The 22,593-nt window shown below is 42.9% G+C and overlaps 1 protein-coding gene across 5 annotated transcripts in view; it reads left to right on the forward strand.

Moving 5' to 3' along the window:
- ZNF609 (zinc finger protein 609) overlaps positions 1 to 22,593 on the forward strand; it is a 112,653-nt gene that overhangs the window by 14,897 nt on the left and 75,163 nt on the right. For 3 of the 5 annotated variants that reach the window (XM_028706016.2, XM_028706014.2, XM_028706015.2), the window contains exon 2: positions 10,880 to 11,779. The exons of 1 other annotated variant lie outside the window; for it this stretch is intronic. In XM_028706016.2, coding sequence (XP_028561849.2) covers positions 11,012 to 11,779 — 768 coding nt within the window. In that variant the 5' untranslated portion in view covers positions 10,880 to 11,011. The remainder of the gene's footprint in view (positions 1 to 10,879; positions 11,780 to 22,593) is intronic. One more of the 5 variants, XM_028706017.2, reaches the window with a different exon arrangement.

The following is a 22,593-nucleotide window of genomic DNA, read 5'->3' on the forward strand; positions in this document are numbered from 1 at the left end:
AGTGAGGGAACCGCCAGAAGGCCCTCGGTGCTGGACCTCAGTGTCCAGGTAGAACGGGTAGAATTCAAAAATAGCCTTCCTAAAATAACAGAACTGGTCAAGAACTTAACTGAGCTATATATACTTAAAATGTATATTGCGTGATGCATTTTAATCTGATGCCTTAGTTGCAGTTTATTAGGGCTTTGAATAGTTTTTTCTAAAAATGACTGGTAGTACAATAAAAAACCGTCTTTTGAAGTATATGGCCTGGGTTGCTTAGTTTTGATGCTATCTTAGCCATATTGGGGCCTTTGTACCTTATTCCCACTCAAGCTATTATTTTGGTTGAAAAATAAAGGTGGTTCATTTAATCTGATTCATTTTCTACTACAGAGCACACAAACTAAAAATAGACTTGCTCTGAGATCCTTTTGAGGTGTTTTTTTTTGCCTCCTGTATTTCTTTACTACAACTGAATATTGTGTAGACCTATTTAAAGACGTGAATCCCCAAAACAATTTTAATTTTTTGTATTCTGATGCTTCATTTCAAGCATTATTAGGTAATAATAAATAAAATAATAGAATTGTAGTGTTGGAAGGGATCCTGAGTCTCCAGCATGGTTAATGTGGGTGTGTATATTGCCACAGAGGCCTTCCCTGGTGCCTGCAGGGTCCTGACCCTCTGCCACTTCTCTCCATGTGCGCACACACACAGCTGCCTGAAAAGAAGTCTTTTGTATCCTATAAAATACTTTTTTCCAAGCCTAATTGTTGCTGGATGGTGCATTCCTGTGTTGATTTGGTTTGTTCGTTGCATTTGTATCTCACCTTCCTTCTCCAAGGACCTCAGGGTGGCGTGCATGGTTCTCGCCCTCCTCCTCTCAACGCTTGTGAGGTTGGTTAGGCTGAGAAGCACCGATTGGCCCAAAGTCATCCAGGCCAAGTGGGGATTTGAATTGTGTTCTCGCAGGCCCTGGTCTGACATTTTAACCGCTGGTACCACACTGGCTTTCTTCTTTCCTGGAGATTGCACTTGGGGAGTAAAGGTTAAAACTTGACTCTCCTGCTGCACCCTCCAGGAAGGTCACACACCACACCAACATCAGGCTGTGTGGGGAAGCACAATCACTTTTTTCAAGCCTAATTGTTTGGGTTGGAGGAATAAGTGAATGTGTGTGCATGATTGTAGTGTTTCACAACACTTTTCTCCAATTCACGCATGTGCTTGCAACATTTTATATTACGGCTGTGCATCAGTACTGTAGAGAAGACTCATGGGGTGGAGGGAGGCAGCAATAGCACATTTCTGTTGTCTGATATAGTCTTCCTGGGATAGGGAGAAGCAAAGATGCCCCCCTCCCCCTGCCAGCAGACGTTCCTTGAACTGAAAGCAGCTAGTTAGGAAGCTCCTTTGTGCAGATTTCTCATCTCTTCTTCTGGCTGCCAGCTGGCTTTCATTCAACATTGTTTTCATCATTGGAGAGAGACAGAGGAAGAGAGGAACATCTTAAAAAGAAAGCTACGAAAGGATTCCTGTTTTTTATGGCTTTCTTTTTTTTTTAAAAAAAAAAAAAACCTAAACAAGGCAGCTGGAGAGAGCACAGCTCTGTAGTCTGAGGAGCTAAGAGCACTGCAGCTTCCTCTGCAAAGCAAGATACATCCCTCTGGGTTTCTTTAGTCATAAAAGGAAACAAAAAAGGATCCTGTGTAGAGGTAGTGTATAGAAGAAAGACACAGGCTGGCTGCCAGCAAGAGATGGCGGAAGGAGCGGCTCCTGAACACAGCAGCCGCTCATGTTTCTGCTCTGACCTCTGGAAAAATGGACAGTAAAGGGACTGGCTGGGGTTTAACAGAGTTTGTTCCTAGGCTTCCCAGGTAGGGTCTGCTATATTTTTTCTGACTGAGATGTTGCAGCTTGAAACTTACCCTGTTCTGCTCCAATTGCTCTGATTGTTCCTGACTTATTTTCCCAGGGGTTGTCTGGAGCCAGAAGGCACATATGCTGTCTTGGACTGATCCCAGTAAAGCGGAGCAGTAATCTGAAATCCTGTTACCTTTGCCATGCTCTAGAGCAGCAGTTGCCTGGTGCTGGAGATTTTCCACTGTTTCTGCTGTTCCTCAGTGCAAGCATTCCTGAAAGTTAATCAGGGTGAAAATTGCAGTCACTCATGTCTGGAAGCAACCAGAAGCTAATCCCAGAGTCTGCAGATTTGAACAGACTGGTGTAGGAGACATTCTCTTTATATGCACTGAACTTTTAATGGGATCAATTCTCCTTTGGGTGTCCAGTCATTCCCAGTTAGGTTTTCTCTGCCTATTGTTTCACTACAAAAGGTCAGAAGTGTAATGCAAGCTGTTGTGGCTAGCCTGGGAGCAGCCACTGTGAGTTAAGGCACAATGAACCCTTGGTTGCATACTGATCTGTGTGCAGTGCTTTCCTGAGAGTTGCCTTATGTGATTTGTTAGAAGTGTTTTGATAGGGGCTGCGAGTTCAAAGTGAACTCTAATGACATGGCTGCTTCTAGGAACGTAGATGTGGTTTATAGAGGTTGCAGCCCTTAATGGAGCTGAATTATTTATGTCAGGCCACTGCATGTGTACAGTTTTCCAAGTGAGAAGCCATTTCCCTTAGTATTCCTGTTCCAGGGCTTCTCTTAGAATTGCCTATTGGAAGATTGCCAACTGGACAAGTGAATACATGTACTTTCAGCTGTGTATCGATGAGTTCTGTGTGGCAGGGAGGAAGTGGAGAGGGATTTGTACACTCGGGTGGGGTTTTTTTCCATCTGGTTTTCAGATGCCTTTATATCTTTTCTCTCTACTGAACACTCTGTGAGGCAGGGTGCCAGGAGCAAGTCTGTGGTAGCCAATATGATGCCCTCTGGAGGTTGTTGGACTTAACAACATAATCCCTGACCATTGATTATGTTGACTGTGACTTAGAGGAGCTGTCAACAGCACCTGGCCTCTATGTGGGGGCTTAGTTAGGGTTTATTGTATAATACTGCTATAATTTTGAATGAAGCTACATATTTGTTGGGACGTGTAGTATTCTTTTTCTTTGGCGATCACTCGTAGCAAAGTAAGATTGTCTTCCATCAATATGGTCCTAACAGTGTGTCCATAAGTGACTGTGGAGGCCAATTCTGGATCTGCACATCCTTCCACAGTGGGGACACAGGTTTCCAGGTGGAGTTGATCACGGTCAGGATTTGCCAAACGTGCCTTTCTCTCAGCTCATTTGTCCCTTTCATCCAGATGCCTTGTAGGCAGGGCTTGTGTTTTTTTGTCACTTCCAACTGACTCATGCAGCTGGGCTCTGGCATAGTGTGTTTTCTGTAAAGCAAGATAATATAAAATGTTTATCGGGCTTTCTGTCCTATATTTTCTCATTTATACGCTTCTCTCCCTCACACACAGGGAGGCAGGCAGGCAGATAGAAACAAACAAACACACACATTCTCCCTACTCTGTCTTTAGTTAGAAATGGAATAAAGATTGCCTTAGTCAAAGCATCTCTATCTTGATTGTAAAAGGTCCATCTTGTCTATTACTTTCTTTGATAGTAATGATGACGTGCTAGATTTAAATACATTTTTTAATATGCAATGTGGATTGCTTAAATCCCACCTAGGAATCTGAGGAAGGACAGGGTACAATTTTATAAATATTAATCGGATGTTCACACTGCTTAATATAATTTTTCAGGCAAAAACATACGATACTTTGGCCTAAAAGGTATTACTTTAATATTTTGGGGTGGAGTTGGAGTAGGATGAATGTGAGCAAATGCAGTTTCATGGTTACAGTTGGAATGAGGATTAAGGGGTTAAATAGTGATGAAAGTGGAGTTAAGAAATATTTGCCATTTGAGAGCCATCAAGTTTATAAAATGAGTAGCACTGTAAGTGCATCACTCAGCAGGTGAGCAGGATGAAGTGGAAGTCACAGGAGGAGGAGGCACTACCTTCCTCTGAGGAATAAAGCTGAGGCTGGCAGCAAGAAGAGGGAAGGAGGTTGACAAGGCACTTGAAGGGAGTGCTGACAAATATTATAAAGTTGACAAATATTACTCTATAACACAGTGGGCATATCCATTGCCTTAAAATATTCATATTATTTTAAATTGCATTTTATTCCTTTTTATTTTTTTTTATTTCTTGTTTTAAAATTTGGTATGGAGGCAGCCAGGTGTGGGAGATGAGAGCTATGCTAGCTTTTATAGGGCAGCTTTTTCATGTTCTTCCACATGTGTAGGAACAGTCTTTTTTTGTTTTGGGGCAATAGTTGTAGGTTTGCGTGGGTTGAGTCACCATTAGTTTGAGATGAGCACGAGGATGCTGTTTAAGTGTAGTTAATTTTGCCTTTGTAATCTGTATGAACAAAATCAAGTAGCTTTGGATATATGCACTAATATGTGGTATCAAAAACATTAGATGGTATAAATGCATGTTTCTGTTACACTGATTCACTATCTGAACTTAGTCTTCTGGAAATCTGGAGACATTCAAGTGTATCTTGGTGTACAGTCATACCAGGTTAAATATGTTTCAGGTTGAACGCTTTTGGGTTGCGCTCTGTGGCGACCCAGAAGTAACGGAACACGTTATTTCTGGCTTTCGCTGCTTGCGCATGCGCAGATGGTCAAAATGACGTCATGCGCATGCTCGGAAACGGCGACTCGTGACCCGTGCACACGCAGACGCGCAGCACGGGTTACGTTCGCTTCAGGATGCGAACGGGGATCCGGAAGGGATCCCGTTCGTATCCAAAGGTACCACTGTAGATTGTAATTGCAAGGAAAAGTTAAAAGTTGAGAAGTTAAAGTTTTGAAAATAGGAGTTTTACTAACCCCAATTTGCACCTTGATTTCAGTGTGTCACTCTTCTGTGGTGAGTCTGTATGTGTTTACTATAGAAACTGTTTGCTCAGTATTTTATTATTATTATTATTATTATTATTATTATTAGTAGTAGTAGTAGTACCCTGTACTAAAAACATATTAAAAAAGTGCCTATACAGTGCTGCCTTCAGATGTCTTCTAAAGGTTGTACAGTTTCTTATCCATTTGGCATCTGGTGGGAGAGCATTCCGTAGGTTGGGTGCCAGTCCCAAGAAGGCCCTCTGCCTGGTTCCCTGTAACTTCTTGCATTGAGGGAACCACCAGAAGGCCCACTGGTGTTGCATCTCAGTGTCACTCACCGAACACTGGACACTGCCCAGAAGGAAGGAGTGGAACCATTGCATAACAATGCCCTCAGCTCCCAATCCCCTTAAACGGCCCAGAAGGATACCATGGTCAATGGACTCGAACCGATGGCTCCAAGTTACAAGAAAGGAGATTCCAACTAAACATCAGAAATAACTTTCTGACAGAACTGTTTGACTATGGAATTGGCTCCCTCAAGAGGTGGTGGATTCTCCTTCCTTGGAGGTTTTTAAGCAAAGGTTGGATGGCCATCTTTCTTGGATGCTTTAGTTGAGATTCCTGCATTGCAGGGAGTTGGACTAGATGACCCTCAAGCCCCTTGCAACTCTATGGTTCTATGAGCACTATAGTTAGTGTTTCAACTTCTTCAGATGAAAAAACTGAGTCATACAAGGTTGGTGTTCAAGGAGCTCTTAGTGTGTGTAGGCTGGGGATTGTCTGCTTTTTTGACTGAGGCCATCCTCTTGTTCTGTAATGACGAAGGGAGATGAAACAGATTGATCATTTTCCTCTGACCTTCCTTCAGACTAGCCCATGCAGGAGGGAGGTTGCTTATGATCTCAGCTGTGGAAATAAAGGCTCAGTGATAGTATCTTAACAAGCCAGGCAGCCAAAGCATTCCAGGGTGGCAGGTAGCACTAAACTATGGTTTAGTGCAAGGGGAGGGCTCAACAGACTGTAGATTTTGAAAGCTGCTTCTGACTCCACAGCTGCATGGAACATTCCCCTGAGTTTACACTTTCTTTACCATTAAGATAATAAACCCTATGTTTGGGTTAGAACAGAGGCTGGTTCTGTTGCTTTGGATGGGGGAAACCTGTGGCTTTATACACATTTTTTTCTGACTCTTTGGGAGAATTCTTTATCACCAGTTTTTTGTGGCTTTAGTTAAGCTCTCACAAGACTTTGATGTTTTTCATTTCTTCTTTTTCCCCCATTTAGAGGAATCCTGATTAGCAAACTTCAACAGTTATGACAGTTGGGCACATTGCTATGTTAACAATTATGACATCTGCAATGTTTTATAAAAGCAATTAATTTAATAAAATCACTATTGTGAGGACTGAAAAAAAGAGAGATAAGAAGTCTGTATATCTTGCTCAGATACCAAGCATTGGCTCATGGGGTTAAAAATCTATAATGACCTGTCAGGGGGCAAATTATTAGAATTAAGGAACCAGAGATTCTGTAGACAGTGGTTGGAAAAAAGCTTGGCTATCTCAGCCCCTCAGATGACTCAGTCTTTGACATGGCTCAGGGTACCTGTTTCTGGCTATATACTGCCAAGCAACCCTTTTAGACTCCTTTGAAAACAATGTCAGCTTTAAGTGTTTCCCATTTGTAAACATGGCAGATCATCAGTCTCTTGTGAGCAGGATGGAGGAGCAGAAAATCAAAACACTTAAAGGAGAGCCAAAGCTGGTGGGGCAGCCATGGGTTTCAAAGGTGTACCTGAAACTACCCTTTGGTGGAATTTGGCTCACTGCTAGGAAGAATGCCATTTCACGTGTTAATTATCTTTTGAAAATATAATTGCCATATAGTTATCTTGTGGAGTGACTGGCTTGCTACTTTGTAGCCTCCGGGGAAATACTTGATGTACAGTGGTACCTCGGGTTAAGAACTTAATTTGTTCTGGAGGTCCGTTCTTAACCTGAAATTGTTCTTAACCTGAAGCACCACTTTAGCTAATGGGGCCTGCTGCTGTGCCGCCGCCGCACAATTTCTGTTCTCATCCTGAAGCAAAGTTCTTAACTCGAGGTACTATTTCTGGGTTAGCGGAGTCTGTAACCTGAAGCGTCTGTAACCCGAGGTACCACTGTATAGAGTCTTCATGAAGATAGTGTGCTTGGTCACTTAGTAATTGTAGCCTAGGCTGATGGGGACAACCATTATGCATTCCAAGCATTACTATTTTGTGTACTTTTGGTCTTCACATGTTGCGTATCTGCACAGCTCTATCTAACCTTTCCCCATAGCTATTTGCCAGAGCCATAATCTGAGGCCCTTCACTGCATGCCCCACTAACAGATGCTTGGAGGGTGTCAGTGAGAGAATGGGCCTTCTCAGTTGCAGCTCATGAAATACTCCCAAGGAAAGCTTGCAGGGTGCCAACATGTCATCTTTTTCATGCCAGAGCAAAGGTTGTATAGTATTGTTTCAATGAGTTTGTGTGCTGAATTCTTCTTTTAAGTTGCTTCAAGAATTCCTTGGTTGTGAGAAGTGACAAGCAAATTAATAATAACAATAATCTACTTCTTCAGCCATCAAACTGTGTATGAAAATTTGGGTTTTCCTTTTTATTGCTAGCAGTGTTAGAAACTGGGATAGAAAAGCTATTCAGCAATGGCTCCTGAAGCCTGGGTAACGGGTGCAAAAACAGAATGGCTGGTCACCTGCCTACTCCCCATACAGCAGCACTTTCCATTTATTTTTTCAAAACGCATGAACACAATTCACACCAGTGACACATTGTTAATATCACATTTTAATAACAGATACTCTAACCACACTGGTGAGAACCTTATTCTTTCAGTTTGCAAAACTCACAGCTTCTGTGATAGGTGGAGTTGCCAGCGAGTGACATTGTCTTACTCTGTCCACTCATGCTCACATAACATGATTATTTTCAAAGTTCAAATATTTTTATTTGTGTAAAGAAAAGCACTTCCCTCGTACAGGAGCACTGATGCAAATATTTATAAAAGTAGTGTGATGCTCCACCATTTTAAGATCTTTGGTTTCTTTGAAGGTTTGCCTCCACCCCAAGTTACCATTGCAGTTGTAGTATGTTAACTCCATGAATACGGAGGAGAGGAAGTCTGTGGGAAATGTTTGCACCTAAAAAACCCCCCTACCTTTCTATATTGATAATTAGGATTTAGCATGAAAATCCTCATTGGTTGTTTACACAAACCCTAACTTATCATTTATTCTGACATAAAAAATGAGCTTTCCCTAAAAAAATGAACTCCTTTATTTTGTTTTACACTTCCAGTAAAAAGGTGCAAGTAATAGTGACCCTTTGTAGTTTGAATTACAGTGGTATCTCGGTTTACGTACTTAATCCGTTCCAGAAGTCTGTTCTTAAACCAAAACCGTTCTTAAACCGAGGCGCACTTTCCCTAATGAGGCCTCCTGCCGCCAGTGCCCTTCCACCGTTGGGATTCAGTTTTTAGACCAAGGTAAAGTTCTCAAACCAAGACACTGTTTTCAGTTTTGCGGAGTTTGTAAACCAAATTGTTCTTAAACAGGACTGTTCTTAAACCGAGGTACCACTGTATTGCACTTAAAAGATCATACAATTCCATCCTGCCTTCTTCTATCTTTAAAATATTCTATTTAATAGAATATGCACCAGTTTAAAGGCTGTTTCCCACACAGCAGTTCTGTTTCTCCAAAGCGTGGCATGTAAGGATGAGTGACTAGTGACTCTTCCCTGGTATTTGGCTTCTGGGAGAGGGAATTGGCTTCTTGAGCTAAAAGATGTTTCTTTTGCAACAAGGAGCAGCACGCGTCCTCCATGCTGCTTGTGATAAGGCAGAGAAGCAAGGCTTTGTGCGCTGCTTGCTTTGCCTTGAAGGGAAATACGAGTGCCCAGCAGCAGCCTGTTCTAGGGCTCACAGGAAAGAAGTCTGACTGGCTGGGCTTAGGGGATCTACCACCCACTCTTTTTCTCTGTCTTGCTTTTTTGCTTCTTCTTTTTTGTGCGCCAGCGGGGTGTGCAGGGAGAGGAGTTTGTGACTGAAGTAGAGGTTCATGGTGTCTTTTGGTGCTGCATTGCCCTGCAGATCAGTGCCAAAATGGCAGGTTTAAAATAAATTTACACACACAAACACACCCAATTGCTAATGCAATTCCTTGCAGGAAAAATATGCATGCTGTAATGGGAGAGTAGGTCTCAGATACACACACACAAGTTACAAGAGCTTTAAAAACATTCCTCCTTCCCTGCTGTACAGAGTTTGTTACCTAGTCTTTTCAGGTAAGAACAAATTAGGATGCTATGGGCACTTTCTGGACCAGCCCAGATTTTGGTTTCCGCCTGCAACTTGAGAATGCTTTACATGGGTGTTTGCTGATTTAATTTTACCGTTCATACTGTTTCTAAGCTGATAAGCCACAGGGCTCTAGCGAACCTAAAGGAATGAATGATGCTGTTGCTGGCAGTGTATTGCTCCCATTTCTGCCCCCTCTGCCCCTGTCAGCAATGCATCTCAAGTAAATTCATGTTTGGCCCTCTTCCCCAGCAGAGCCCCATTCCTATTCAAAGCTGCCGAGAGAGCAGTAAAGTGCCACAAGTCAGCAGGATGATCACATAGTATACCTCACAAACAGGGCATTTAACAAAAAGAGAGGGGTGAGCGGGCGAGTGAGAGAATCGGGTATCGTCAGATCATCTGCATTGGCTAGAGCACGGTGCTGATATCTCCAAGGTTGCAGGTTTGATTCCCATAAGGGACAGCCGCATATTCCTGCATTCCAGGGGATTGGTCTAGATCAGTGATGGCCAAACTTGGCCCTTCAGCTGTTTTTGGGACTACAAGTCCCATCATCCTTAGCTAACAGGACCAGTGGTCAGGAATGATGGGAATTGTAGTCCCAAAACAGTTGGAAGGCCAAGTTTGGCCATCACTGGTCCAGATGATCCTTAGGGTCCCTTCCAACTCTGATTCTCTGATTCTTTCACTGCCCCCCACCTGTGAGTTGATCATTTCAGCAATAAAAGATTTAAAGGAAGAAGGCAGGGAGCCCAAAGAGCTCACCAGACTCTCTCACCTCTCAAGCATGAAGCAGGGAAAGAAACAAAGTGGCGGCTCATACTGGAGAGACGGGTGGCACCTTTGAGCGGGCGCAAGGGTTGCCCCTGTTCAAGTGCTTCTGAGCCTGGCTAGCCAAGGCAGTGCAGCACCAAAAGAGGCATGTATTTTGGTTCCATGCTGCCCCCCATACCACCTGACTGGTGTGGCATTGTGGCCACATCAGCCAGCCAGTTAAAGATATTATGCACTAGACCTGGCGACCAGACATCTCCACTTCCTCACAAAAGGCTGGTTGCCTGTCATGAAATGCATACGAAAATGCATACTTTTAATGTTTTATTATTATTTTTATGATGAATTCCATTGTGTATTTTTTTGGTGTTGTAAGTCACATTGAGTGAGGTTTGAACTGTGGGAAGCCAGCATACAAATAACATTGTATGCATGTATGCAGTTTTACAGTTATGGTGCTTTAAAAAAAATATTTTCAATGGGTATGACAATGTAGGACAGATTGACAAGCAGCATATTGCCTTAATACTTTGGGATTTGTGCTTCTCTCTGTGATGTGCTAACGTAACAAGGCCCGGTATGCTATCTTAACTTTGGTGCCTTAATTTGATCATAAAAGCACTTTGGTGTGGGGAGAGGAACTTAGCTCTACTATAGTCCACCTACACATTGCAATTATATGGTAGTATTTTACCACCAGTGGCATTGGTGTAGGCCTTTTGATGGTAGTGTAACACCAGTTGGGTAGTACAAGTATGGGGAACAGATAAGTATATGCTCAGCTGGTCTGCATGTGTATCTTTATTTGTCTGAATGTGAACACCTTCCCATATATGCTTGTGTACTGGTTCTTAGACCCATTTCTTGAGTAACTGCAATGTAATATCCATTGTTCTTACTTTCCCTTTCAGCAATTATGTTGTCATCTGGGCGCACCTTGATAACTGGAGGCTTGAGAACATAGCCGAAGCTGCTACTTCATACCCAAAGGCTGAGGGAGCAGACAAGAGGCTTGAACCTTGAGGTGGGTCGTTAACTCTAAGATGTCCTTGAGCAGTGGAGCTTCCGGAGGGAAAGGAGTGGATGCAAACCCAGTTGAGACGTATGACAGTGGGGATGAATGGGACATTGGAGTAGGGAATCTCATCATTGACCTGGACGCGGATTTGGAAAAGGACCAACAAAAATTGGAAATGTCAGGCTCCAAGGAGGTGGGGCTACCAGCACCGAATGCTGTGGCGACACTGCCGGAGAACATCAAGTTTGTGACCCCAGTGCCAGGTCCACAGAGCAAGGAAAGCAAATCCAAATCCAAACGGAGTAAGAGTAGCAAGGACAGTGGCAAGGCTGCCCCAGGATCCTCCCTGTTCACTCCAAGTGAAGGGACCAGTGGCAAGAAGGAGGTTCAGGGGCGGCCTGGTGATGGCGTGAACTCTAGTGGCTTGGTGGCTGCCATTGCCCCAAAGGGCTCTGAGAAATCGGCCAAGGCTTCTCGAAATGTGGCCAACTCAAAGAAAGAGAAGGAGGGGGGTTCGTCCAAGAGTAAGAAGGAAAGGAGTGAGGGTGCGGGTGCTCCAGCAGAGAAGGAGCCCAGTGTACTCCAGCCTCTTGCCTTGGCTGTTAGGGTTGGGCAGTATGATGGCGGCCAAGGATCAGAGCCTGCTGCTGCTGCCGCCGCTGCTGCCGCCGCTGAGCAGCTTGGAAGTATAGCTATTGACACAGGATCTGCACTCAATCCTTTGGGAATTAAGACGGAGCTGGAAGATGGTGACAGTGAGTGTCGACAGCTCAAAAAGGTCAAGGCAGAGAAGGTAAGATGTGGGCTGGTGGCTGGGCCTGGTAGGGTACTGCTGCTGGAAATTAGGGTCTCCACAGTAATGCCAAAGACCACAGTGTTCTTCTTTGCTGTAAAGGGCATATTTTGTCCCATAGTATATGATGGGCTTGTTGTTGGTCATGAGCTGGAAATGAAGCCAGAGTCTTACATTTTACTGGGACCAGGCTGATATTTGTACCAAGGAAGGCTAAATCTGCTTCTAAATCTGGAAGATCATTGGAAATAAATGATTATTTTGCTGTTTAAAAACTATCAAAACTCCTGTGGGGGACACAACAGCTGTGACCTTGTCGGCTGTATGAGATGTAACTGATCAGGTGTCTGTTGAACCTCCACATGTAGATGTTTGCCGGGGTATATCATCTCTTAGGGAACAAATATTCCATCTTTGTCCTAATAAGCACTCTTTCAAGGTAGGGTCATATTGTTGTATAATGACTTGAAATTGTAACTGTTTCATGCTTGATAAAAGTCCTACATTGATACTGCTTCTGTTAAGAGATTGAATGATGACCCACATAAAGATGGCTGCATATGGTTAATGTTTTGCCACAGATATGTGTATGTGACTTCAGTTGGCTGGGTTTCTGCAATATGGAGATGCAACAAAATATGTGTTTATCACATGTGTCAATGTGTATATGTGGAACATGTGCAGTTTCCTACATGAGAATTATGTCCATATAAAAATGAATGTATGAAGTAGTCCTTAGAAATAATCCACACGGAAATGAATATTCTCCATTAATTGTGTGACACAATTTCTCATCCTGATCTTGTCTAGCAGGTTCAGGGCTTGAGAGACTTGCTCAGATTATTCTTGCTTAAGGTTATTTATGAAAGTGGTGATTTTCATAAGGGCATGGGCAGTTGGGTCACAATACAACCTCAACATTTGTTGGTCACCTCCATTGTCTTTGTTATACTCTCTTCTAAAAAAGCTGGTTTTCTCAGGATTGGTTGCAGAATCATCTCTGCTATGTGCTCACTGTTTTTTGCTGTTGGATTGGAGCTAGCCAGAAAGTAGGCCATGGCTAACTTTCAATGACCCCTGTTAACACCTGTTTCTTTGGATTCTTGCCAAAATAAATGCATTTTTAAAAATGCTGGCTTAGTATAGACATTAGTCTGATACTAACTTGTTTAAGTTCTTAAGCAAGAATTCAGAACCTGGATCTCCTGACGTAGATTAACTGTACTCCCCCCCCCCCCGCTTTTAAGAAAAGGTTGTATGCCATTTTTCTTTTTAAAACAGATTGGACCAATCACAGTTATTCTAATTGAAGCAAAAAATGTTAAACATTGAATATTAGAATAGTGTAGTCAAAATTAGTGATGACACACTAGTAGTGAAGAAATGACAAACTGTGCTCTCTGATATACCATCTCAGACACTGCAAGGTTAGAAAGTAAATTGGTATGTTTGGACCTGCAAGCAGCTATGATAGCAGTTTTGGGAGGGGGCTTTTTTGCTTTCCCAGTGGATTCCTGACTTACTTGGATTATGTAGATTCAAGATCCTGTCCTATTTCAGTCAGTTTACAACTCCTTAGAAACAAGTTGGACTGAACGGTTTTTTGAAGTTGTTCAACTGGGCTGAGGTTGTAGGCTGCTCTTGTGCTCATCCTTGTAACTTCAATGACAAATGCTTTTAAAGGAAAATTGGATGTTCCCTTATTTCGGCTGGCTGCCCTGTCTAAGTAGGTGGTTGGGTTGGGTTGGGTTTTTTAGTGCTGCATTGTGCCACTTACCACAGTGTTTTGGTGGTTATGAGCTGCTTTCTTTGCTCTCAAGGGCTAGAGAACCAAGTTCCTAACCTGTATCTCTTGACATGTATGGTAGTTAGGCAGAAACACTGTAACCTGCTAAGGATGATATGTGTGTGGCCACATTGCCACCTTTGTTTTGCTCTAGAGAATAAGATTTTGCTTCTCCCATTGCACCCTAGTCAATTTGTTGCTAGTCACTTACCAAACAGATAAATTTCTTGACTCTCTGTTGTGTTTATTGTATGGTTTCTATTTGTGGGACTGTAGGGACCTTTTACAGGGACGCGGGTGGCGCTGTGGGTAAAAGCCTCAGCGCCTAGGGCTTGCCGATCGAAAGGTCGGCGGTTCGAATCCCCGCGGCGGAGTGCGCTCCCGTTGTTCGGTCCCAGCGCCTGCCAACCTAGCAGTTCGAAAGCACCTCCGGGTGCAAGTAGATAAATAGGGACCGCTTACTAGCGGGAAGGTAAACGGCGTTTCCGTGTGCGGCTCTGGCTCGCCAGAGCAGCGATGTCACACTGGCCACGTGACCCGGAAGTGTCTTCGGACAGCGCTGGCCCCCGGCCTCTTGAGTGAGATGGGCGTACAACCCTAGAGTCTGTCAAGACTGGCCCGTACGGGCAGGGGTACCTTTACCTTTAGGGACCTTTTCTGCTCTGTGGCTGTGGCTTATCCTGTTCAGGTGCATGAAGAGAATGGAGTCACCTCTGCTAGAAAAAACAGAAGGAATAAACAGATAAAGCTCCTTGGGGCATTATAAGGTTTCATGAGTGGGCTTTTTGCCTAGAAACTTGTGTTGGGGCATAATTTGATAAATTCCTGCTGCTGTATCCACCCAACAAACCTTCTCTAGTCAGATGTTTAAGACAGTGAGCACAGATTTTGCGGAGAAGGAAGCAGGGTTATGGATTGTGAATAATGCTGCAATATTCACCTGGCCTTTCCAAGGCTCCCCCTCCCCCGGAAATGTTCAAGATTTTGTGGGTCATATTAGTAAAGATGATCATGCCGACTAGCCTAATTGGCCAATTATTTCTAACTCGCTCCTGAAAGTAGCAAGTGTTTGTGTGACTCTCCTGTGCCTAGTAGTTCTAGGTGTGTGACAGCTCATTGGATCATAGTGGGCAATGATTTTGTATGCTGGAGATATAAATTGAAATGAAGATACTGATGTGGGGAAAAGGAAATAAGAGTGTTTACATACTTCAACAAGAATGAAAACCTAGGACTTGGATTTACAGTGAGTGGAGCAGAATCTAACAGGATTTACCAAAAGGGAAATAATGCTTTCAAGCTGTAGGGGATTGAGGCCTTGCTTATGCTTTTAAAAAACGATTCAGTGTTCATTTTCTCTGAAGAGCTGTCAAGGTTCATCACCTTCATATCATGAATTTTATGGCAAGAGCTGTTTGCGGAGAGAGATGTGCTCTGGTTTTAAGTGCCACAGAAACCTATTCATAGCTACTAACCGAAATCTCTGCATTTCTAGGATACTAGTGTAATCAGAAAGAAAAGCAGAAAAATGCATAAGTAGGTTATTCTCTTTCCCTTTCTGTTGATTCCTTGGGCCAGAAAGCACTTGGGTGGGAGTACACAGAATAGCCTGTGAAGAAGGGGGTTGGTTGCTTTGTGTGTTTTTAAATATAAGGGAAGAAAGAGTGCCTTCACTTGATAGTTTTATTGTCATATTGCAGAAATAGCTTTAAATTCCTTCCTTCCTTCCTATTGATTGTAGGTTAGGGATTTCTTGAATTTCCGTTGAGATATATTATACTTTATTGGTATACACAGAGAGACTGCTTTGCTCTTCCTCCAACCCCAGCCAGCTCGCTTGTACAATGAAAAATAATAGCAACATAATATGTAAAATCTAGAATCCAAGGTCTGAGCCAGCTTCTGAAACAAATCCTGGAACTTCAAATTGACTGTCCTTGTCAAATTGAGCATACTGCCTGGTCCACCTTTTTATAGTTGTAAAAATGGCCAAAAGCAAACTAATTGAAAAATATGCTTTGTCTGCTAAATAAATGATATAGTCTTGTATCTTTGTAAAATGGGAGCAACAGTATTTCAAAAACTGTCTTTCAAGTGTTCTTGCAGTGCCCTAAGTCTCAGCTAGCTTCTTATGTATATTTTTTTTGGGGGGGGGGGTTGGGGGGGAAGGGAATGGCAGTAGATGTTTGTGGCTTCAGCAGTTTGATTTTTTGATGCATCAGATTCGCCCTACATTTCCTTTGTTAGGAAACTTTAAGCTTGCAATGATCAGGGAGGATTGCTTTAGCTCTGACAAAGTTTGAGACTAGAATGAGAAAATAGTACGGGATTATTTATTGTCAGATTTATTTCCTGCTCTTCACCCTAAGGTCCCAGGACAGGTTACAACATTTAAACACAATATTAAAAGCAATAGAAAACATCTTATCATCATAAAAATAAGGTGGGTCCTAAAAACATATACCGTACCTCAGATGCCAAAAAAGCCAGGGTAAAAAGGTGCATCTTCAGCATTCTACAGAAACTATATAATGAGGGTGCCAGTCACACCTCTGTGGGGACAGAGTTCCACAGAGGCTACCACAGAGAATGCCCTCTCTGAGGGTGGAGTAGCTGACAAGAGGGCTGCCAACCCCAGCACTCATAGGATGTGCAGGGAAGGAGGTGGTCTGTCAGATATTTGGAGCCTGAGTCATTTAAGGCAGAAAACATCAACACGAGTACCTTGAATTGGGCCCAGAAATGAACTGGCAATCAGTGCAGCAGCTGTTTTAAAACAGGGGTTATACAGTGGTGCCCCGCAAGACGAATGCCTCGCAAGACGAAAAACCCGCTAGACTAAAGGGTTTTCCGTTTTTTGTTGCGCTTCGCAAGACGATTTTCCCTATGGGCTTGCTTCGCAAGATGGAAACATCTTGCGAGTCTTGCGATTTTTTTCGCTCCCCCCCCTTTTTCTAAGCCGCTAATAGCCTTTTAGCCGCTAAGCCTTTAATAGCCGCTAAGCCGCTAATAGCCTTTTAGCCACTAAGCCTTTAATAGCCGCTAAACCGCTAATAGCGCTAATCCGCTAATAGGGTTGCTTCGCAAGACGAAAAAACCGCTAGACGAAGAGACTCGCGGAACGGATTATTTTCGTCTTGTGAGGCACCACTGTATATGAGATCTAAATGAAACCCGAATCATTAATCTGGCTGCTGCATTTTGAACCAACCGAAGTTTCCAAGTTGGCTTCAAGGGAAACCCCAAGTAGAATGCATTTGCATCCAATCTGGAAGTTTTCAGAGCATAAGGTACAGCAGCCACTGAGGCCACCTGAGCCTCCAGTGATGGTGCTGAATCCAGGAGCACCCCCAAACTATGAAACTGCTCCTTCCAGAGTAGTGCAAGTTCAACCCTGGCCAGGGCAGCCCCCCCCCCCTTTCTGGACATGGGAATCCAGGTTTCAGCTTCAGTTTATTGGCTCACATCCAGCCAGTCATTGCCTTCAAACACTGGTCTAACATCTCAACCGCCTCCCCTAATTCAGATGGAAAAGAGAGTTAGAGCTGGATGTCATATGTGTATTGATGACACTTCACTCCAAATAGAATCATAGAATTGGAAGGCACCTTGAGGATCATCCTCTAATCCATGGGTAGGCAGACTAAGGCCCGGGGGCTGGACCCGGCACAGTCGCCTTCTCAATCTGGCCCGCGGACGGTCCGGGAATCAGCGTGTTTTTACATGAGTAGAATGTGTCCTTTTATTTAAAATGCATCTCTGGGTTATTTGTGGGGCATAGGAATTCATTCATCCCCCCCCCAAAAAAAATATAGTCCAGCCCCCCACAAGGCCTGAGGGACAGTGGACCGGCCCCCTGCTGAAAAAGTTTGCTGACACCTGATCTAGTCCAACCTCCTGTAATGCAGGAATATTCAGCTGTCCCATATGGGGATCGAGCCTGCAACCTTGGCATTATCAGCATCATGCTCTAACCAACTGAGCTATCTCTTGATGACAGCTCCCAGAGGCTTCATAAAGATGTTAAATAACATGGCGAACAAGATGGAACCCTGTGGGACACCACAGGGCACTCCCCATGGTGCTGAACAGTAGTCTGGAAATGGCCCTGGACGTAGGAGTGGAACCACTGAAGTAAGGGAGCACCAGCAGATACCAGAGTGGCTTATGATGAAATATACTGTGGTCAAGAGTATCAAAAGCATCCAAGAGACCAAGGAGAAGGTCAGGGTTGCACTCCCTCAATTTATCTCTCGATAAATGTCATCAACAAGAATGACCAATGCAGTTTCAGTGCCATTAACAGACCTGAATCGTGTCTGGAGTGGATCTATGTGATCAGCTTCCTCCAACCATGCATGAAGCTGGACTGCTGCCACCTTCTCAAGTACCTTGCCCAGAAAAGGGCTGTTTTCCATGGGGCGAAAACATTTCTAGGTATGCAGAGGTATTTTTAAGGAGGGGAATACCATTGCCTCCTTCAAGGTAGATGATAGCTTCCCTTCTCCATTGAAGCATTAATCACTCCCAGAACCCACACAGACAAACCCCTACAGCTAGTTTTAAGAAGATAAGATGGGCAAAGGTCAAGGAGGCAGGTGGCTGGCTGCATTTCTTCAAGCTTTTCCATATCTTCAAGCTGCAGTAATCCAAACTGATCCTTTGTAGATGGAACAGACTGTTCTAGGCACTTCCATTGGACCTGCTCTAACTGTGGCATCCAAGTCTATCTGAATCTGAACAATCTTGTTCCTAACGTGCCCTGCAAATTTGTTACAGCAGGCCTCAATGGATGTCAGAGCAACTATCTTTTAGTCTGATTCTACAAGCCCATTCACTATTTGGAAAAGCTCTGCTGGATGACTGCTTGCAGACGTAATAGTGGCAGAGCAGAGTAGGCTTTCTTCACTGCGACCACTGCCACGTGGTAGGCACAGTGGTGCAGCCTCACCATGCAAAAGACAAATGAAACCAGGTGCCTGAGCTTGGGAGTGTATGGGCAGATAGCTTTCTTCCCTGCTCTTGCTATAAACTATTCATGGCAAGAATTGAGATAAGAAGACTTAGTACTAGCAGCTTGTTTTTGTGTGTGGCAGAGTATAAGAATTGAAGAGCTTTTTGGCAAAGGGTATTTAAGGAGATAACAGAAATCATTGGGTTAAATCTGACAAAAAGTAGCATTATCAATTTACGATGAGGTGGAAGGTTCACAGGCTATGAATGACTTGCTCACAAATTTATTGACAGCTGCACACATTATTATAGCTAGGAAGTGGAAGGGGCAAGGTGAATATAAAATGGAAGAATGGTATAAAGAGGTGTGGGATATAGCTATTAATGATAAATTAACATGTTCTATTAAGGTAAGATGGGGAGTATGCAGGAGAAATGATTTTGAGGATAGATGGGAAGTATTCGTAGAATTTGTACTGTTAAAATGGAAAGGGGCTAAACCATTGCAAGAGATGTTGAAATTTTGAGAGGTTGGATAGTTTTAATGGAATGGTCTTGGGGGTGGGGTGCACATTTTTATTTTTATTTATTATTATTATTATTTGTTAAAAAAATTTGAAGAGCTTGGGAAACTGCCTTCTACAGTGTTTGTAGCCATAAAGGTTGCAGTGGAGCTTGTGGTAGGAGATGGATGAGCAGAAAGCAACACCCATCTCTTCCTCCTCCCAAACAGAAGTTAGCAGTAGTTGTCTTCTCAAAATCCATGTGTATAAAACTTTATTGCAGACATTTAGCAAACAGTGTAACACATTAGTTGGTTGTCTGAGGGATGCAATTGACTAGGTATCATTCATGCATAAAAGGTAAGGTAAGGTAAGGTAAAGGATCCCTGTCAGTTAAGTCCAGTTAAAGGTGACTATGAAGTTGCGGCGCTCGTCTCGCTTGAGGCCAAGGGAGCCGACGTTTGTCCACAGACAGCTTTCCGGATGGCCAGCAGGACTAAACTGCTTCTTGTGCAACAGAGCACCGTGATGGAAACCAGAGCGTACGGAAATGCTGTGTACCTTCCCACTGTAGTGGTACCTATTTTTCTACTTGCACGGGCATGCTTTTGAATTTCTAGGTTGGCAGAAGTTGGGACAAAGCAACAGGAGCGCACCCTGTCATGCAGATTGAAACCGCTGACCTTCTGATCAGCAAGCCCAAGAGGCTCAGTGGTTTAGACCACAGCGCCATCCGCTCCCCCTTTACCTATTCAAACATAAACCAGAGCTTATTTGGTATCATTCTGTTTTCCCCTCCAGCCAAACTCTTTTACAGAGGAGGAAGCCTATCTGTAAGGGTGAAGGAAATCGCTGACTTGGCATTTGTAGGGAAGACTTTGCAGGTGTGGGAAGAGCTAATCTAATTCAACCCTGAAAACCTGCTCTTCACATTTACATTAATTGGTAGACACCTTTTAGAAAGTAGATGTTCACTAGTCAGTTCTGCTCAGAGACCAGTGTTTTTCACCTCTGCTAAAGCCTGAGCCACTCAGGTACATCTGGCAACGTCATTATAGGGTTGACAACATATGCTGAAGACACATCTCTTGGACATCTGAGGTAGGTGTTCCAGCCCCCCCCCCCCTTGTGTCTGAATTGTTTTTAATATTGAATTTTAAATTGTCATAACTTGCTCTGGAATCTGCTGCTGAAGGAGATGGGTAATAAATTGAATAATAAATATGGGGATGATCACCTGGATCTTGGAAGGAAGGTGCCTCACTTCTGAAAAATAATGCTACTTAAGTGCTTCAGGTTTTTCCTTCTGTCAGCTTTGAGTCTGTGTGGTTGGCAGCTTCTGATGCTCTGGTTGTGGTGCGGCTTTCTCAGATAATAACACTATAAATGACAGGTTCTTGCTGTGTGGCAGCAGCTCCTGTTGCACCTGCAGGAATGGGAGGTGCAGTCTAGCAGACCGGCAATTCCATCTATTGTCAGCACTCTCTGCTCTTCCTGCTTGGTGTGATGCTTGATAAGTGAAGGCAGAGAATGGAGCAGCGGACTAAATGGCTTCCCTCTGTTTCACTCTTCTAGCTTTATTAAGAGTGGGAACATGCATCTCTAACATGTGGGTTACTAATGTGATGCTACTCGGCAGGAAAGGGGACTTTAAGAAGCCCCGCTTGTTAAGAGTTCCAGACACACAGTATTCTGGATGCATTCCTTTTCACTGTCATAGACTGGAGAAATTCTTCCAAGTGGAGTAATTATACTCCTACTTAGATTCATATCCAGGAAGACACACCAAAAAGCTTGATCTTGACTGGTTTTCAACCAGGGTTTTTCACTTTAACCATCTGTAAGTTGTTATTTATAGCCTTGGTCAGACAATTGCAGCAAGCCTTAAGTTTGCATATTCTCCGCCTTCTATGCATGTGAGAGAAAGAAACATTCACAATGAAGTATAGTTCCCTTTACATAGGAACTGGGGCTGGTGGCTTGTTTTAACCAACAGTAGATTAAAATAAACAAAAATAAAATTGTTGATTTTCTATCAGATCTATGTCCATTTGATGTTTGCTTTAAAGTCAGGCTTCCTTGTCTGATGCATACTGCCAAAGGACACATACTAATTTATATTAGTTGATATTATACAGGTATATGTACCCTGGAAGGAAACACTAATTGGATTGCTGCTGTTGATGAAGGGGCACAGTGGCATTTAGATCTGATTCCTAGCTCCAGATAAAGTTAAGGTCTTCATTAAAGGTATTTCATTAAAGTTAGGGTATTTTCTATATACAGTGATGTCTCAGGTTGCAAATGCTTCAGGTTACAAACTTTGCTAACCCGGAAGTAGTTGCTCCGGGTTGCAAACTTTGCCACGAGATGAGAATGGAAATCGTGTGGCAGCGGGAGGCCCCATTAGCGAAAGCCCGCCTCATGTTAAGAACGGTTTCAGGTTAAGAATGTACCTTCGGAATGAATTAAGTTCGTAACCCAAGGTACCACTGTATAAGCATAGATTTTCCTCCAATTATATTTCTGACAGTTTGAGCTAAACCTTGCAGCAGAGTCAAATGTAAATTTAGGGAGACAATGGAATGTGAGATATTTGAACAGAAACTTGTACTAAAATTTTGATTGTGTCAATTCAATTTTGAACAGAGACTACAGGTTTTATGGCTGTTATAGAGATATGTAGCTGTTACTTCTCCATTTTTGAATGCTGTGCATAATGGGACTCGTATACTGTAGATATTTCTTTAAATGAAATTTGAATGTTCATGTCCTCTACTTGCTTATAGCTGACTATTCAATCTGCTTCTGTCCATTACTACATTTGATCAAATATGTTTCATCTACAAACGCTCTTGAAAAAATAAAAATTAAGCTATTAGTCAGATGGTGCTACTTCACTCTTCTCCTGATGATTTAGTGTGATGTCCAGTTTGGCCACTATATTGATATCATGTCTTGTTCATTCTGAATGGTCAGGTTTGAACCAAGGATTACTTAACCAAAATATTTTGGTTTTTTAAAAGCAGATGTATTTTTTTAAAAGTGCTAACTTCTGAAGGTAAAAATAGTGTAAACATAAAATGTATTTGTAGGCTGTGAGTCCATCAGCTTGTATTTCAGGTTGGTGATCAAGACAACCTTTGGTATCCATGAATTGTAACTTTCCCATATTGTGTCATCAACCCAAATGTATTTGGATCATGCTGAGATGGTGTTTCATACAAATAAAAAAGCAGAACCCTATATGATATGAAACAGTGTGATTCATCACTTTTAGAACATCTTTTTCATGGTTCACATGAGAACCAAGCTAGTTTCTAACTGGATCAAATATTCAAATATGCAGGTAAGTTAACAGTGAACACTATGATTTTTCTTCTTCTGACAATCTTGGAGGTACTGTAAATCCCATAGGTGTTCTTAATTAGGCTGGGTGTGAGAGTTATCTGGCCTGGAAGGAAAGACTTGGATGCAGAGCAAAAACATTAATTAGTTGACAGAGGGCCTGATCAAAAGGAATAGGTTTTGCCATTGAATATTAATTGTAGCTTCATTTACATTTCAGCTGA

The sequence above is a fragment of the Podarcis muralis genome, chromosome 14 (genome assembly GCF_964188315.1).
Source record: "Podarcis muralis chromosome 14, rPodMur119.hap1.1, whole genome shotgun sequence".
Lineage (NCBI taxonomy): Eukaryota > Metazoa > Chordata > Lepidosauria > Squamata > Lacertidae > Podarcis > Podarcis muralis.